This window comes from Cajanus cajan, chromosome 10 (genome assembly GCF_000230855.2).
Source record: "Cajanus cajan strain Asha chromosome 10, NIPB_CcT2T_4, whole genome shotgun sequence".
In the NCBI taxonomy this organism is placed as follows: domain Eukaryota; kingdom Viridiplantae; phylum Streptophyta; class Magnoliopsida; order Fabales; family Fabaceae; genus Cajanus; species Cajanus cajan.
The window spans coordinates 25,580,093-25,598,102 of record NC_138526.1 but is presented as its reverse complement, the minus strand read 5'-3'; the positions used below and the strand labels follow the sequence as shown (position 1 = coordinate 25,598,102).

Genomic DNA, 18,010 nt, shown 5'->3' with positions numbered 1-18,010 from the left:
AAATTTCCCTGTATCAAAGCTCTATTTATAAACTCAAACAAGCTTTTGGCATGTCTTAGAAAGGCCATTGAGGTGGTTGCTAATTAAGGTCCAATTGCCGATTACATTAAAAAATAATTTATATTCTCATAAATTTTTCTTATTAATTTAAATTATTAGGTGACAATCCAATTTCACCGTGTGAGTTTTTTTATATGCAATGTTGCATGATGGGCTCCAATTTAACAATATTGATTGGGAATGGAATTTGTGAGATTTATCAAAATAAAATAAAATTTTCAAATTTATAAACCAAAGATATTGCGATCCCACTTTCCATTGCCCTTGTTCTTCAAATTCATGCATTCCGAAGGGATTAAATATAATTTATGTATAAATCAAAAACTAAATTTTTGAAAAAAATAATATAAAAAAATTATAAATTAACTTATGCGTTAACAAAATATTGAAAATCACTATCCTATTTTTTCTTGCTATTTTATTTCTTAGAAGTGTTTTGTTTATAAAAAAAATTTATTGCTATGTGTGAAAGAATTATAAAACTATTTCACAATTCACAATTATTTTATGCAAATCAAAAACCAAAAGTTATAGTGATTATATCACTCTTTAAAAAAGTTATATGCATTTATTTTCTAATATCAGTTGTTCAAATAAAATCTAATGATAATCTACATTCATTGTCCACATGTTTCAGTAACAAAAATGTTCTCACCTGAATGAATCTGTGTATATGCGAAGCTAAGGAGAACTAGTAAAGAAGAATAGCCCAAATGAGTGGAAATTTTAGCATAAACAACACAACATTCTCCCTTCTATTGAGATGCAACACAGTACGCAGGAAAATTAGCATGAAGGATGCAATGCAACTCATACAAGACTGCACATGTACATTAATACAAATCAAATTCCTCTAATTGCATTAACGGAGGTAGTTGGATTACAAGATCCAAACTACAATGTGTGTTTGGTTTGATGTTGTTACTACTTTCAAGACACCTTAATAGATAAGCTTATGTTGTTTCAAATTGACGTTTGAAATGCTCAAACTTCAAAACAAATATACCTAATAAAGAGCAAATTTCAGAGTGATGTCTTTAATCTTATCTTCCATTAGGCTCAGCAATCTGTGGCATTCTGCATCCTACTTGCTCCATACATTTCACTACCCTCATGTGCTTTGCATTCCATTGCTCAGCCAACTTCTGCTCCTTGCTTTCCGCATCTCTCCTCATCCCTGCTAACTGTTCTCTGCATTCTGATTCAATTCTATCCAAAGCAGCATTCTGTTTCACCCAAAGAGCCTTAATCTTTGCCTCAATTTCATCCATCTTTTCCTTCCTTTGGCTCGTCTTCTCTACCTCCAACTGCAGCTCCACCTTTCTCAACCGCCAAGCCGCCTCCTTCCTGTGCACCACCCAAGCACAATACCCTTCTTCCAACTCCTTACAGCACTCTATCAACTCCAAGACCATCATGTTATCGCCGAAGGCTAAAACAGATCCACCTCATACCATGAGGTGTTGCTGCATTCCCTGGTCCATTAGATGCAGCAACCATAAGGTATGGTGATTGTGAAGGGTGTTGTTCTTTCACTAGTTTCTTAGCAAAAGTCTCTAGTATATGATCATATTTGGTGTCATCAACTGGGCCAATTGCTTTGTGAATCTTTTGTTTCTCCCTTTGTTGTTTCTCTTTGAACACCTCCCACCACTTGCCTAACCTCTTGGCAGTTCTACCAGGAACTTCTGCAGCGATTTTCTTCCACTTGTTGCCATGTTTCGCTTGAAGCCATATCACAAGACACTGCTCTTCTTCGGTTAGAGAGCCTTTCTTGATGCCAGGCTTGAGGTAGTTCTTCCACCTTTCCAAGCATGACTTTGCATCCCTGTTAAGAGGCGTGTTCATGCCCTGAGATACAAGATTCCATTCCCTAGGACCATACTGTCTCACATAAGCACATAATAATGCATCCTCTTCAGACCTCCAACGTTGCCTTTCCTTCATTTCCATGTGCAAATCCCACAGCCCATTTCTTGAAACTTGAACTCTTCATCATGTATCTGCATAATTCATTGACAATAGTAAAAACACAATGCAGAATTGCTATGAAAGATCCCCCTTGTCTTCATAATAATAGTACACACCATTCTCAACATCAAGCAACATCATCTTCATAAATGTATGTACATCTAGTCAGGACAAGCCTAGTCCAAAAACCGGTATTTGCACTTATTATAAAATTGAACATTTAACCCTGAACATTATCAACATATAGTATCCATAAAAATATATGCAAAATCTATAAAGTACCAACCAAAGAAACATATAGAAAGACACATCATCATATTACACTCACTTTAAGAAATGTCTATTTTAATTGCATTGTAGCTATGAAACCCACCTAGACACGTGAAGATTGAGTATAATAAGTTAAAGACAGTTTAAACTTTAAAGAGCTACTTTGTCAAGATCTTATATAAAGGCAGTTGCCAAAAACAATCACATCACTCAATAAAAAAGAAATTATCTTCATTACTTTTTATTCCATTTTTTGACGAGACCAAAATACACTACTCAAGAAATTCAACTCAATTGAGTTATAGGAATTTCAGGATATTACTGGCATTTGGAATCTAGAATTGAAACAGAATATCCAAAAGAAAAAAAAAATAAAGTTCTTGTACCAATATATTTTCACGAACCCTCGTTGTCTCTCTACGCCTTTGAAGAACCTTAACGCCGATGCAGGGTCCCCCTTGTGCCGCAAGAGGGTATCCAAGACCTCATTTTGCGATGGAACAACCCAAGAGGGTTCGACGGCAATTGTCTCGGGAAAATTGAAACTTAAAGTGATTTTCCCGGGAAAATTGTCAAGGATAGGGGTTGGTGGTGGCAGGTTGGTGGGAAGGAAGAGGTTTGAGGAGCGTTGTGGGAAAGGGGGAAGAATCTTCATGGGGATTGAGAAAAGGATGCTCCTGGGAAACCACGTTGGTATTGTTAGAGAGAATAGGGAACAACAACAACACAAGGTGAATTCAAACTTGGAATGTTTCAGAAAAGAACCGATGCTTTCACCGTTTGCATTAACTTCGGGTAACAATTCTTCCACTGCTGCTTACTTGGAGTAGCAGAGATGGTGCATCAGAGTTTACTTTCTTAAAGAACCATTCTATCAAAACCGAGAAAATAGCCACATCGGGAGTAACAGCAGCTTTGTCGCAACCCAAAAATTTCCGATCTTGCGACTTATGTTTTAGACATCCTTTTAAAAGTCTCATTAATTAAAGAAATGCCCGGACACCAGACTAATCCTTAATTAATGGTTTTGAAAATAAGTTCATGGAGTCGCCACCAATGTTTTACTCAAAATATTGGAAAAAGAAAAGGTTTTTAAAAGTCCAATAATGGTCTTGATAACTAGAATTGGGTTCGGGGGTCGATTACGTGTAGGGAAGGTATTAAGCACCCCTACAACGCCCTAAATCGGTACCCTATGATGAAGATAACGTAATAAGAATTAATAATTAAAATATTTAATCCCCTTTATTAATGATTATTTACATGAAAATTAAATTACACGGTGAACCCTAAGATATCTACATAATTGCGTTTATTATAGCAATATATAAAATAAAAGAAGAGAAAGATAGAACAAGAGATTAATGAGTAATACCTCGTACCAAGCTTTATTAGATCTTCTACTATGGAGATTTTAGGTGCTTTGTGGCAACCCTTCACACTACAATGTCTCACAAAATCTCAAGAAATACAAGAGAGGGAGAGAGAAAAAGAGAGAAATTTCAAGCTCTAAAGAGTGCTGGACAAAATTTTTGGGGTCCGGAGAATTGTGGCCGAGATTTCTATTTATAGGCATCAGATATGGGCCGCAACGGCCCGTTCTGGATTCGGAATGACTTGTTCTGGATTTGGAACGGCCCGTTCCGAATCCGAACGTTATGTATTATTTTTGTATCCTAGAACGGCCCGTTCAGAACGGCCCGTTCAAAACGGCCCGTTCTGGGTTACAAATTTTAGCCCCTTTGATTGGTTTGGAACGGTCCGTTCTGGTCTAGAACGACCCATTCTAACCTACAAATTTTAGGCCTTTTAGAAGCCTCGGAACGACCCGTTCCAATCAAGAACGGCCCGTTCCAGACTTAGGAATGGCCCGTTCCGGACTTGGGAACGGCCCGTTCCAGGTCACTGAAAAAAAGTTGCTTTTTGGCCCTCTGACATCCTATCTTGTCGTTTGTATGCCCCGCGAACGAAATTGGGTGTCTATAGCTGTCCCTCTTTACTTGTCCTTTGGAATAGCTGTGTTGCTTTTCCAAAGGCAAGTAAAGACGTAGACATTTCGTCCGGGTCTTCTTCTCGTCTCTGTGTTGATGCTTCTACGTTGCTTCCCTTGGACAAGTGTATTTGCTCGTATCCTCACCCTTTAGAGTAGTTGAGCATTGATTGCATACTCTATTGGGTAACAAGGTTGACAAAATGTACACCTGATCTTCAGTCTTCGAGTAGAAGCTCCATTATTTCTGCTCTTAATTGCTTCTCTTACGATAGTGAGGTGGAGATCCGGTTCTTCAACCTGCTGATGTTGAGTATTGTTGTGTCGACCTCTTCAGGTCGCCTGCTAATGTGAGTATTGTTGTGTCGGCCTCTCCAAGCTGCCTGTTGATATTGTGAGTATTTTTATGCCAGCCTCTCCAGGCTGCCTGCTGATATTGTGAGTATTGTTGTGCCAGCTTCTCCAAGCCGTCTGCTGATGTTGTGAGTATTGTTGTGTCGGCCTCTCTAGGCTGCCTGCTGATATTGTGAGTATTATTGTGCCGTCCTCTCCAGGTCGCCTGCTGATATTGTGAGTATTATTGTGTCGGCCTCTTCAGGCCGCCTGTTGATATTGTGAGTATTATTGTGTCGGCCTCTCCAGGCCGCCTGCTCATATTGTGAGTATTATTATGCCGGCCTTTTCAGGCCGCCTACTGATGTTGTGAGTATTATTGTGCTGGCCTCTCCAGGCTGCCTGCTGATGTTGTGAGTATTGTTTTGCCAGCCTCTTCAAGCCGCCTGCTAATATTGTGAATATTATTGTGCCGGCCTCTTTAGGCCGCCTGCTGATATTGTGAGTATTATTCTGTCGGCCTCTCCAGGCCGCCTGTTGATGCTGATGATGTGATTGCCCCCTTTCTATGGGAAGACGTCTGATGAAGATGAGGATTACTGGTAGGTGGTGCCCTTATGATGGTGGGTAAAGGAGTTGATGGGTGACAGGGATTCTAGTGTTGCCCCTGTCATGTGAGTACTGTGATGCCTCTCTAGGCATAATGCTGAGTCCTTTTGATTCATTGATGATTGATTGTTGTGGAATGAAAGACTGCCCCTAGGTGGATGGGCAGGAGATGTTTGTTGTGCCCCTGAGTTGGTGGCAGAGAAGTGGATGGCTGGCAGGGATTCCAGTGTTGCCCTTGCCACGTGAGTATTGCGATGCCTCTCTAGGTGCTGTTTGTGGTAGCTTGGTAAGAGTTTGGTGTTGTTCTTGTCAAGGTGAGTATTGTAATGCCTCTTCAGGCGCTGATCATGTGGTATGAATATTTTTTATTTTCTTAGCTTCGGTTTTTTCATGTTTGAAGCTTGCCTTTTTCTACTATCATTTTTGAATGCTTCGGCTTTTTTTTTTGTTGACATTTTTGAAGCTTGCCTTTTTATCATGTTTCTTTTGCTTTTTATTGTCATCATTGGTGGAGGGATCTATTCCCATGATGTTATTTGTTGAATCTTTGTTAATGAGTATTATTTTGGAAGCCACTCCTGGCTTTGGTGAGGAAACCATACCTGGTGGTCTTGGCATTCTCTTGGATTATCCTTCATTTGGTGAAGAAGTAAGGTGTGATGGCCTCTTCATGCTTATAGGCTTGATTATTCTTCCTCGTCCAGGTCTATCCCATCTTGCTATTGATGTGTCTTTCTTTTCTTGGTAGCTATATGAAACCACTTGTATGGAATGCCCTTGTTGGGGCTAGGTTTTTCTTTACATGATCTTGGCTTTTAAGGTACTGTCTAGCTGTTGATCTTTTTTATGAGTGCTTCGACCTCTTGATTCCTCCAACAAGTGATGGATAGACACACACAAAGAATGCAAGAATGCAAAAGAAAATGCAAAGCAGAAATGGATTGGATTTTTTTTTAAATGAACTTATACCCTTTTGTGCACACTTGTGCCATATGCATGTTATGCAATGATGCTTCTATGCTAATGCTTAAAATGAAAATTTATTTTTACTTTCAAGAAATTAATCTATGCGCATTGATCAATGACATGGACTGTTAGCCTTTAGCCCTGTTGAATTCAGTGTTGCTTCTTGAACCTAAGGTTTGTGTAGTTCAGCCCTCTCGCTTGTACCGGATGTGATATGTTAGCCCTTAGATCAGGTGTACCTAGACTCTAGACTCTGTTCTAGGACACCTCCATCTTTTCCTTGTGAGTATTCACTGTGCATACTCCGTGTATCTCTCAAATTTATCTTAATGCCATATAGGTCAAGAGGAAAGAGAGGAAGATGATATATACATATTTTTTGCAGAAGTTTTGTTAGAAAGAATTTTTTTTTTTTTCAAAAATGATTTTAAAAGAATGGTTGGTCGAGGTAGGCTAGTGGTTTAGGCTGATGAACAAGCACATTCAAAGTGAGGAAATCATTTTCCACGTTGGCTTATTATTTCCTTCAAAGTTAAGCGATGACTTGGGATTGCATATTGATTAAATGATCTTCCCGAGCCGCCTTTCGATTTTCAGCTCGTGATGCTGCTTTGTCCTAACTTTTGCCTAGGTTACTTAAGATGTGTTCCCTAGCGGACATTTTCTTTTGATCCTCCCTTTTTCCTAGGCTACTCTTTTTGTTTGTGAGTCTCCTAACGGACCTTGCCCTAATTTTTGCGCAGCCCCCTTAATGGGTTTCCTGCCAGGCTTTTGTCTTTGCAGCATTTGTGATCATCTTTCATTCCTTCATTAAAGGGAAATGCCCCTTGTGCTGATTTCATTTGGACTTTTATCCACAAGTCATGCCTAATTTGATTGATCTTTATGTATTTTTTATTGCGTATTAAGCCATTGTTTCTGATGACGTCCTTATTTCAAATGTACTTGTTCATTTAATGTTTGTTGACGAGGCTTAGAGTAGGTAAAAGGGAGAAGAGAAATGAAGTAGAAAAGTGTATGGCACTAAAATAGAATTTTCAATTTACACGTGCCCATTTAATGTAGCTTGAGGGCCCGGGCATGCCCCAAGTTCGTGATTCGTACACAAAGAAAAAGAAGGAGGTTGCCCCTAAGAGAGGCTTAGGTCATCTAACTGTAGAGCTAGTCCTCCACTTGCTTGGATGTGGCGTTTCAGAAGATCTCGTGTAGAGGGAGGGCCTTTGGCTTCTTCTCTCATGAAGGTGTTCTCAACCCATATCTTTCTTGAGATGTAGGAATGGGTAGAAGCGATGATAGAGCTTTCTATGAAGTCTCAAGAGGAACATTCAAGTTGTCTCTCGATTTTTAGCTCGAACAAACATTGCTTTTTTTTTGCCTAGAACGCCCTTTGTGGATTTTCATTCTAGCAACTTTTTAACAAGCAATGCTTCTCTCTTGCTGAAATCACCTTTCGAGAAAGCTCTAGTCGCTTTGCCTTAGTGTTTGAGAGATTCGTCCTCCTCAGGTGCTTACAACTCGTTAGGAGTGTGGATTCGTCCATTCCTATTCCGCTTGGATTTCACGGTTGCACGACTTTGCTTCCATTACTTCCGACTAACGCGCATAGGTTAATTTTCCTTTTTATTCTCATTTATTCTTTTACAAGGAGGGATATGCTCTAAATGAATGTAATGCAGAATGTAGAGAAAGTTGAGAATAATAAATATCAGTCTCATTGATTTGTTTATCTCTGAATGCTCAAATAGATTTTGAGAGTAGTAAGCGAGAATCTATATTAGATTAAATAGATTCTAAGAAGACTTACTTTAAAAAACATATCAAAGCAAGGGCCCCACCATAGTATTTTTAAAATTGATTTGGGCTTTTCTTTAGAGCGCAGGTACTGTCGTATATTAGAGCATTCACTTCTCTTAACTTTCTATACATACTGCAACCTAATCCTCCTTAGCTAATAAAATAAAATGAATGAAATTAATGAGCTAATCTAGAATGCATGTCATCTTTTTTTTTTTTGCCTAATCTTTATCATGTTTCTATTATCTAAAAGGGAATGATGCATGGTAAATAAGAGACTTCTTTTATTGATTTTTTTTTTTTACAAAAAGGAAACTACCTATATGATGTTAATGGAATGCTGACCTAAGAATGTACGAAGGGGTATAAAATTTTTATTATTATTTTTTTTATTTATTATTATCTGTTTGCTTATTTTAAAATTCTAATCCACTCTTATTAGAAGAAATAGTACAAACAAATGCACACACACATGCTCAATCAATGTACACCCACGAACGATCGTGTTCAAATCCTTAGTCTGTGGTCCCTGTCAAGAAAAGTGTGTTGTATAGGACGGTTCTAATCTCACTGGTCTTTAAGGCCCCCAAGGTGCCCCCATTATAGGGACTCAGTATCTCTGTCGCCGTCACCTGACAAACTCTAAGGTCTGTCGCAGTATTTCAGGCTAGAGTAACCGGTTATCACCTTGAGTGTGATTTCCGACAAGGCTCGCAGCCTCCAAGGCCAAACTTGAGCCGGTCGTACGTCAACCACTCCCTATGTTTAATACCCTCATACCCGCGGGTGTAGGGAGAACTATTGTGTGCAAAGGTTTTGTGTACAATTTGTATTTCAACAAGTGCAAAATTTAAACAGGCAAATAGATATTAAAGCCAAGCAAATAAAACAAACAAAGTAAAGGGGAAAAATATTTAAATTATTATTTTTATTTTATTAACTTCATCAATTAAATGGGTCTGACCCTCTTTAAACGTCCCCAGTGGAGTCGCCATTTGTCGCAACCCAAAAATTTTCGATCTTGCGACCTATGGTTTAGACATCCTTTTAAAAGTCTCATCAATTAAGGAATGCCCGGACACCAGACTAATCCTTAATTAATGGTTTTGAAAATAGGTTCATGGAGTCTCCACCAATGTTTTACTCAAAACATTGGAAAAAGAAAAAGTTTTCCAATAATGGTCTTGATAACCAGAATTGGGTTCGGGAGTCAATTACGTGTAGGGAAGGTATTAAGCATTCCTACAACGCCCTAAATCGGTACCCTATGATGAAGATAACGTAATAAGAATTAATAATTAAAATATTTAATCCCCTTTATTAATGATTATTTACATGAAAATTAAATTACACGGTGAACCCTAAGATATCTACATAATTGTGTTTATTATAGCAATATATAAAATAAAAGAAGAGAAAGATAGAACAAGAGATTAATGAGTAATACCTCGTACCAAGCTTTATTAGATCTTCTACTATGGAGATTTTAGGTGCTTTGTGGCAACCCTTCACATTACAATGTCTCACAAAATCTCAAGAAATACAAAAGAGAGAGAGGGAGAGAGAAAAAGAGAGAAATTTCGAGCTCTAAGGAGTGCTGGACGAAATTTTTGGGGTCCGGAGAATTGTGGCCGAGATTTTTATTTATAGGTATTAGATGTGGGCCGGAACGGCCCGTTCTGCATTCGGAACGGCCTGTTCCGAATCCGAACGTTATGTATTATTTTTGTATCCTAGAATGGCCCGTTCTAAAATCAGAACGGCCCGTTCCGGGGTACAAATTTTAGCCCCTTTGATTGGTTTGGAACGGCCCGTTCTGGTCTAGAACGGCCCGTTCCAACCTACAAATTTTAGGCCTTTTAGAAGCCTTGGAACGGCCCATTCCATTCAAGAACGGCCCATTCCAGACTTGGGAACGGCCCGTTCAGGACTTGGGAACGGCCCGTTCCGATTTTGGAACAGCCTGTTCCGGGCCACTGAAAAAAGTTTGCTTTTTGGCCCTCTAACATCCTATCTTGTCGTTTGTATGCCCCCCCGGACGAAATTGGGTGTCTACAAGCCTCAACAACATCATCAAATAACCGCAAGGCACTACTCAAATACCCTTCAACAAACCTCGCTGCAACAAATACATTCACCGGCACACCACCGATCACCATCTTATCCTTTAGGCTCAATGCCTTCATGAAATTCCCCTGCCTAACACAAACACCAATCACAGCCCCATATGTACCATCAGACGGCACCCACCCCAACTCCCTCACCTCCTTCAATAGCTCACACGCAAAATTCACCTTCAACCCCTTACAAATAGCCTGGATAACAATATTATACGCCGTCACATCAAGCTTCAACCCTCTACCCGCCGCCTCCCCAAAATACCTCTCAGCCTCCTCAAACCTCCCTCCCTTCAAACACGCACCATTAAAACATGCACAGTATAGTGATCGCCATGAATTCTTCTCTCAACCATTTCATCATACACACGGCACGCATCATTCGCCATGTTTCTCTTAACCATTGCAGTCAAAAGAATGTTCACAATGGGAACCCAGGGGAGCACACCATGCTCCAACATGGCTCTAAAACACTCAACAACATCAGTGACCTTATTAGCTCTAACATAACTATTCAACAGGTAATTGAAAACCCTAGAATCAGATAATTCAAAACCATACCTTCCCGCACAGTCCACTAACATTTCCACAAGAACCTTCGCAGTAGGGGCAGAATCTCCAAAGACATAGCTATTGAGAAAATACTTGGCATCTCCGTGAGTGTTGGGGCACGAGGCAAGGATCTGAAGCAACAAGCATAAAACATCAGCAGTTTTCACGAACCCTCATTGTCTCTATACGCCTTTGAAGAACCTCAACGCTGATGTGGGGTCCCCCTTGTGCCGCGAGAGGGTATCCAAGACCTCATTTTGCGATGGAACAACCCAAGAGGGTTCGACGGCGATTGTGTCGGGAAAATTGAAACTTGAAGCGATTTTCTCGGGAAAGTTGTCAGGGGCAGCGGTTGGTGGTGGCGGGTCGGTGGGAAGGAAGAGGTTTGAGGAGCGCTGGGGGAAAGGGGGAAGAATCTTCGTGGGTATTGAGAAAAGGTTGCTCCTCCTGGGAAACCTCATTGGCATTGTTAGAGAGAATAGGGAATAACAACAACACAAGGTGAATTCAAACTTGGAATGTTTCAGAAAAGAACCGATTCTTTCACCGTTTGCATTAACTTCGGGTAACAATTCTTCCACTGCTGCTTAATTGGAGTAGCAGAGATGGTGCATCGAAGTTTACTTTCTTAGAGCACCATTCTATCAAAACTGAGAAAATAGCCACATTGGGAGCAACACCAGCCTCAACAACCTCATGAAATAACCGCAACGCACTACTCACATCCCCTTGCATACAATACCCTTCAACCAACCTCGCTAAGGCATACTAAGTAATTATCCAAAGATCATATTCCTAATTTTACTTCATAGGGTTTCCCACAAGAATTTACAGAGCACTCTAATTTATATCAAAACTTGTCTATTTTCAAAATTAATCACATATTCATTCATCTCATTCAACAAGGAACACAACAGAAGAATCAGAAAACAAAACAGAAAACATTCACATTTTGACTGTTTCTCATAAGGTTTCCCATAAGAATCCATAGAACACTCTAATTCATATCAAAACATGTTTATTCTCAAAATTAATCACATAATCACTCATCACATCCAACAAGGAACATAATGGAGCAATCAAAAAGCAAAACAAAAAACATTCATATTTTGCCTGTTCCTAAAAGCATGTATCAGGCAAGGGATTAGGGGTCAATCCTACTACCCAACAATTATTATCACACCCCTGAGCGAGGTTTCTCACTCCCCCCTTACCCGGATAAGTCGAAGAAGAAGCTAGAGCAAAATCTGGGTGACCTCCTTCTCTTGGTTCTCCTTGGTCTTCAGAAAGTGTGTTCAGAAACAGTGTTAGAGTATGTTATTTATAGAAGTTTGAAGTGGCTAGAATGGCCTGTTTCAAATCCGAAATTGCCCGTTCTGGACTCATTCATCACATGTAAAATTCACATCTAGAACGACCCGTTCTCAAACCAGAATGGCCCATTCTGGGGATGAGTTTCAACTCACAACGGCCATATCTAGAATGACCCATTCTAACTAAGGTTTATAGGCCATTTTAATAGTTTGGAACGGTCCGTTCCAGTTTGGGAACAGCCCGTTTTATGCTACTAAATCACCCTTGTTTTAGTAGTTTGGAATGACCGGTTTCAATTTTAGAACGGCCCATTCTAGGCTACTAAATCTCCCTCAAAAAATCTTATGAAAAATACTAAATTACCCTCCATGAAAAGTATGAAAACTGGGGTGTTACAACAACTATATTGTGCATAGGACAAATAACCAAAAGTTGTTAATGAACATTGCATTGAAAGACTATTAGTGATCAATAATACTTTATTTAAAATTTACAATCAATTATATAAAAGTAGACTTATTCTTAAAACTAAGGATATTTAAGTAAATTTTTTATATTTGAGTCAAACATCCAATTCTAAATGAATGTATGGGTTTCTATGGTCTTGTTCTCGCCTTCTTTGATGAATTAAGGTTCCAGAAATCCATATATGCATGTGATTCTACCCCTTATCCACACTTAATTTATGGAAAAGTCTACATGGTTAGAAATAAAGGTAGAAAAAAAGAACAAAACAAAATTAAAAATATTTCAAATACTTACAATAATTACAACTACAAAATTTATATGTTCAACATACAATGTTCATTAAAAGCATTGACATTATTTACCAAAATACAACCGCATCATTTTTAAAATTGGTTCTTTTTTAACTGATTTTAAAAATATTTTTCGCACTAGTGTTTGTACATACAAACATATATATGTACAAATATCAATACTAGAAAACAATGAAACTGTAAGTGCTAATTAAACATTTAAACAAATCTGTGTTGGAATATCCTCCACAAAATGCCACCTCCTATATGTTGAACCATCGTGTTCACCCTCCAGTGTAATTCTAACTTAATCTCTAATCAAGTATGATCATAGCAGACTAACACTTGAAAAAGTATGGGTAACTTTGTGTTAAAAAATTCAACAAATAACATAGAAATTAGTAAACTAACTATATATAAACACCATCTACTTCAACTAATCATAAACAACAACAACTCAACATCAAGCAACATAGAAAATCAACTTATCAACTTTATATACAATTTTCATCAACTTAGAATACAACTTTACAACATAGAACACAACTAAGCAACTTTACAATATAACATTCAACTTAACAACTTTATGCATCATCACGCATTTCAATTAAGAGATCCTTACAACACAGATGAGCAATTTAAGTGGCTTAACTCTATTGAACTAACAATGTAGAAAGATGTATAATCTAGATCAAAGAAACTTAGGTTGGATACCAATTCATATTCAACGTAGAAATAATTCCTCAAATATCGACACTTAAATTAGGAAAGTCCAATACTACTATAAAAAATAGAATAATTTGGGTATGGCCTACCACAACATTAATATGAATCAAGTAAGCCTATATGGAATTAAGTCGTTGACTATCCTCAAAATAATGCACACCTGTCCAACACTTTGTTAGAAATTTTAGCCATCAACTTCATGCCTTACTCTATTGGTTACTCATAAGGTATGGTTCAACATGACCCTCATACTATATCAACTAAGAACCTAGAGGAAATAGCTTTTGAAAGCGACTTTCCACTCTAGAAGACAACTTACTTTTTGAAGGATTTTCAACTTCAAGCTCGTAGAAATTTATATCCACATTATGGGATATTTCCACTTATAAAACAACTCATCATCTTCTAGTCACAAGTTCAAATTTACAACTCAACAACATGTATCGTGCATTAATCAACACAATATAATTCAACTTTAGTTACAACATATAGGCAACAACTTCTCATTCAACATACTAATAATAATAATTGAAAGTATAACCCACTCAACATAAATCAACTCAACTTTATACAACATGATTTCATCATCATAAAGCAACATATTATGCATAAGGTTCATCTATTATCAACCTACATCAAATATTACTTATGGAAACACAAAAGATAACAAGTTACAAAATAAGGATCTAGTTGGATGAGAAAAGCTCTTAAGAGCTCATCATTGGGCGAGCTATTCTCACTCAACAAGGAAAAAATTTATGGGCCTTCTTGTTTAGCAAATAAATTTCACTAGAGGTCACCATTGGGTGGCCTTAGCTCACTGAAGGAGCTTAACTCCCTTGGGTTCTCTCATCGGATGCACTATGTCATGTTGGGTGAGGCTACACACAAAACTATTTTCTCACTAGGCAACGCTTTTGTCGTTGGGGGGAAATATGATTCTAGGCAGTTGTGAATCAGCTATGCTTGAATGGCGCACAACTTGCATCTCTTTGGGCTAGAGGCAAAGTTCCACCGTGGAACTTGCCATCTCACTTCAAATCCAACTAACACACAACATGATGTACATATACAACTCATTTTCTTCTTTTACTCACTTCATATACAACTTAGAAATTAACACATACATAACATGCAACCTTCATACATCTTAAATCAAATGAAAACCCAACTTCTTCAACCAAAACCCTTACATCTAACTTCAACATTATATATTAAACTCAGATTACCACCAAATGGGTAAGAAAACACTAAAATAAACATAAATAACTTAAGAATGATCACAATTATAAGCTTCCTTGACTTTAATTACTTCTAAAATCAAGGAAAAAAAAGGAAGAATGGCAAACTACAAAACTTGTTGTACAATAACTTCTTTATATAATTCTAGCTCCTCAAATTAAATTTTTACTTTAGCTACTCAGTCTAGCCTTTAAGGAAAAAAAAAAGATTTTCTATGGAATATGCAGAGAAAAAAAGAGATGCTAGAAAGGGGTTGAATAGTGTCAATCAAAATTCACACTTTTCAAAAATAGTAAAGTAGTAACTTTACGAAGAAGTGTAGACGAATAGTTAAGAGACTAAACACAAAGGATTTTTATATTGATTTTTTTCAACCACTAAGACTACGTCCAATTCTTGATCCAACCAAATCAAGTTCCACTATCTTATACATAGATACAAATATTCTTTTTTCAAGTCACTTCTAGCTCAAACCTAAGTGTTATTTGACTTGCTCTTCAAGTAATTACTTAAGTATTCTTTCAATACAAAGCCTTTCTAGACTTTAACAAAAGTATTCTTTTGACACAAAGCTTCTTTAGGATTTAACACCAAATATTCTTTTACAGTTAAGTCTCTCCAGGCTCAAAGTAATAACACTAAGTTATAGTTAGATAAAAACTAACAATGTTGTTTTTTGTCTTACTTTCAAGACGTGAAACAACAAATACAATACAGAGTTATTTTACAAAAGAAAAAATATGATCAATAGTTGGTTCAATTCTATCTTCTTTCTAAATCATCATGCTTCCTTATATAAGTGTTTCAATAAAGATGATCATTGTAAATCCTTGAGCATCTCTCACTGGTTTGCTTTGTCTATCTTCATCTTCATTCCTTGTGGAGAGAAATATTTGTTGGTGCATTACACGCTTTCACCAAATAGTCACTACTTTATCTGATCAAACTATTTATTATCACCTTTTAGGTACCAAACAAGTGTAAGCATATGTGTGTCAGGTTAGAGTAGTCCCGATCAACTTTATTTGATGTTTTGCATGAGTTAGGGGATTTGTTGTGTTCTTTTTTTTTTTTAATGCAAAGGATGTTTATTTTTTCTTTCAATGAATGCAAGTATCGAGAAAACTTTTGTTCATTTAATTTGTTAAGGGATTATACAAACACAAACAATTCAGTTATCAGATGATATAAAATTACAATGTGTATTTTTCAGACTAAGTGTTTTGTCTGACTAGATAACTAATTTATTTTAATGCCTATTCGTCTTAATGCTTTGTTTACCAAGCTTTTCTCTAGAACAAGACTTATGTTTATTAATGATAGAAGTAGTAGGAGAAATGAAGATTGAACTCCTCCTAAGCTCCTCCTAAGCACGGATCCACTTCAATGGAGATGACACCGAATTGAGATGCTCTTGAATGGAAGAGATGCACGGATGAAGATAGACCTAGGCCTTGGATGGAAGCATCCAAGCTTAAGGATCAATGGAGTGCTCACTTCAAAGAGAAGGAACAATGGTGAACTCCTAAGCTTAGAGAGAATTCACACGGTGACTTTGTGGGAGAAACTTGGCTCAATGGCTCTCAAATTTCTGAATATGTCAAAGTGATTACAAGAAGGGTGGAGGGAAACATTTATAGAACTGCCAATAAAGCTACTTGGCGCCAATGTGTAAGGTTCACATGTGGCGCCAAGATTTGAATTCAAATTTGAAAATTTGAATTCAAATCTCACACCACATGCATGCCACCGGTCACATAGATGCTAAGTGTTATTAGGATTTAATTTAACTTGAATTTAGGGTTACATTTAGGTCACACATGTGCAGCCAAGGTGGCGCCATCCATGTGACTCTAAATGTAACTTAAATGCAAGCCAAATTAAACCTAGTTTGACCTAATCCTATTTAATGAATTTTCCTCTTAATTCCTATACTAATGACCTAAATACAATGGTCAATGGAATACAATAAAAAGGAAAAATTACAAGAAGAAGAATGAGCCTAATATTGGGTATCAAAAGCCCAAGACCTATGAGGCCCAAATACAAGCCCAAAAATAAAGAACCCTAGTCTATGGTCAAAATACAAGACCAATATCAAAGTAACTTCCTATGCTAAGAAATGCAATAAAACATGATGTTTATTCAAGTAAGGTCCATGTGAGAAGCACCCTAGGCCCACCAAGCCCATTGGGCCCACTAAGCTCTGAAGCGGACAAGTCTTCAAGTAATCTCCTGGCCACAGCTCTAGTGGTTGGGCCTTTAGCCCATGCTCTTCCATCATTCCCTCCCTCTTGAGAAGGATTCGTCCTCGAATCTGAAGACTCTTCCTCATCATCACTAGCACCTACAAAAGGTTTGAGATCACTAACATTAAAAGTAGTGCTGACTCCATAATCAGAGGGTAAATCTAGTCTATAAGCGTTATCATTGATACGCCGTAAGACCTGAAAGGGACCATCTCCTCTAGGACTGAGTTTGGACTTCCTTTGTTGTGGAAAACGTTCTTTTCTTAAGTGAAGCCAAACCCAATCACCTTCCTCGAAGATCATAGGTTTCTTGCCTTTACTTCCTTGTTGGGCACACTTCTCATTTTTAAATTGAATATGAGTTTTAATCCTTTCATGAAGTTTCTTAACAAAATCAGCCCTTGAAGCCTCTTCCTTATGAATGAAATGTTCAACATTAGGAAGAGGTATCAAGTCTAAAGGAGTCAAAGGATTAAACCCATACACTGCTTCAAAAGGAGAAATATTGGTAGTTTTGTGAACTACCCTATTGTAGGCAAATTCAATGTGAGGCAAATACTCATCCCAAGATTTGTGATTGCCCTTTAGGATTGCCCTAAGCATAGTAGATAGAGACCTATTAACTACCTCTGTTTGGCCATCTGTTTGAGGATGACAAGTAGTTGAAAGAGGAGTTTGGTTCCTAGTCTTGACCATAAGACACGCCAAAAGTGGCTTAGGAACTTAGTATCTCTATCTGAAACTATTGTCCTAGGAAGTCCATGGAGTTTAACCACATCTCTAAAGAAGAGTTTTGCAATGTTGCCTTGCATCATCTACTTTGTGGCATGGAATAAAATGAGCCATTTTACTAAAACGGTCCACAACCACAAAGATAGAATCCATTCCCCTTTGGGTTTTAGGTAATCCTAGCACAAAATCCATGCTAATATCTACCCAAGGGGAAGAAGCAACAGGTAAAGGTGTGTATGTACCATGAGGCATCACTTTAGACTTGGCTTGTAAACAAGCCAAACATCTAAAAAAATGCCTTTGGACATCCTTTCGCATATGGGGCCA

General features: G+C 37.8%; 1 protein-coding gene and 1 pseudogene across 6 annotated transcripts; both read right to left on the bottom strand.

The window, feature by feature from the left end:
• Window positions 1-792: 792 nt before the first annotated feature.
• Window positions 793-11,433, bottom strand: LOC109806158 (transcription factor AS1). 6 transcript variants are annotated; one of them, XM_083065292.1, is made up of 3 exons: window positions 10,672-11,433; window positions 9,441-10,575; window positions 793-2,063 (listed from the first exon to the last, which is right to left on the bottom strand). In XM_083065292.1, the coding sequence occupies exon 3, from the start codon at window positions 2,011-2,013 to the stop codon at window positions 1,480-1,482; it is 534 nt and encodes a 177-aa protein (XP_082921418.1). In that variant the 5' UTR covers window positions 2,014-2,063; window positions 9,441-10,575; window positions 10,672-11,433; the 3' UTR covers window positions 793-1,479. The 6 variants fall into 6 exon arrangements, with proteins under 6 accessions (XP_082921418.1, XP_082921417.1, XP_082921419.1 ...); XM_083065291.1 differs by lacking the exon at window positions 9,441-10,575; XM_083065293.1 differs by lacking the exons at window positions 9,441-10,575; window positions 10,672-11,433 and adding an exon at window positions 5,836-9,410.
• Window positions 1,104-1,478, bottom strand: LOC145952394 (transcription factor AS1 pseudogene; annotated as a pseudogene).
• Window positions 11,434-18,010: the final 6,577 nt, after the last annotated feature.

Coding starts and splice junctions, on each gene's coding strand:
- LOC109806158 (XM_083065292.1), bottom strand. CDS start 2,013: ATGGAAATGAAGGAAAGGCAACGTTGGAGGTCTGAAGAGGATGCATTA.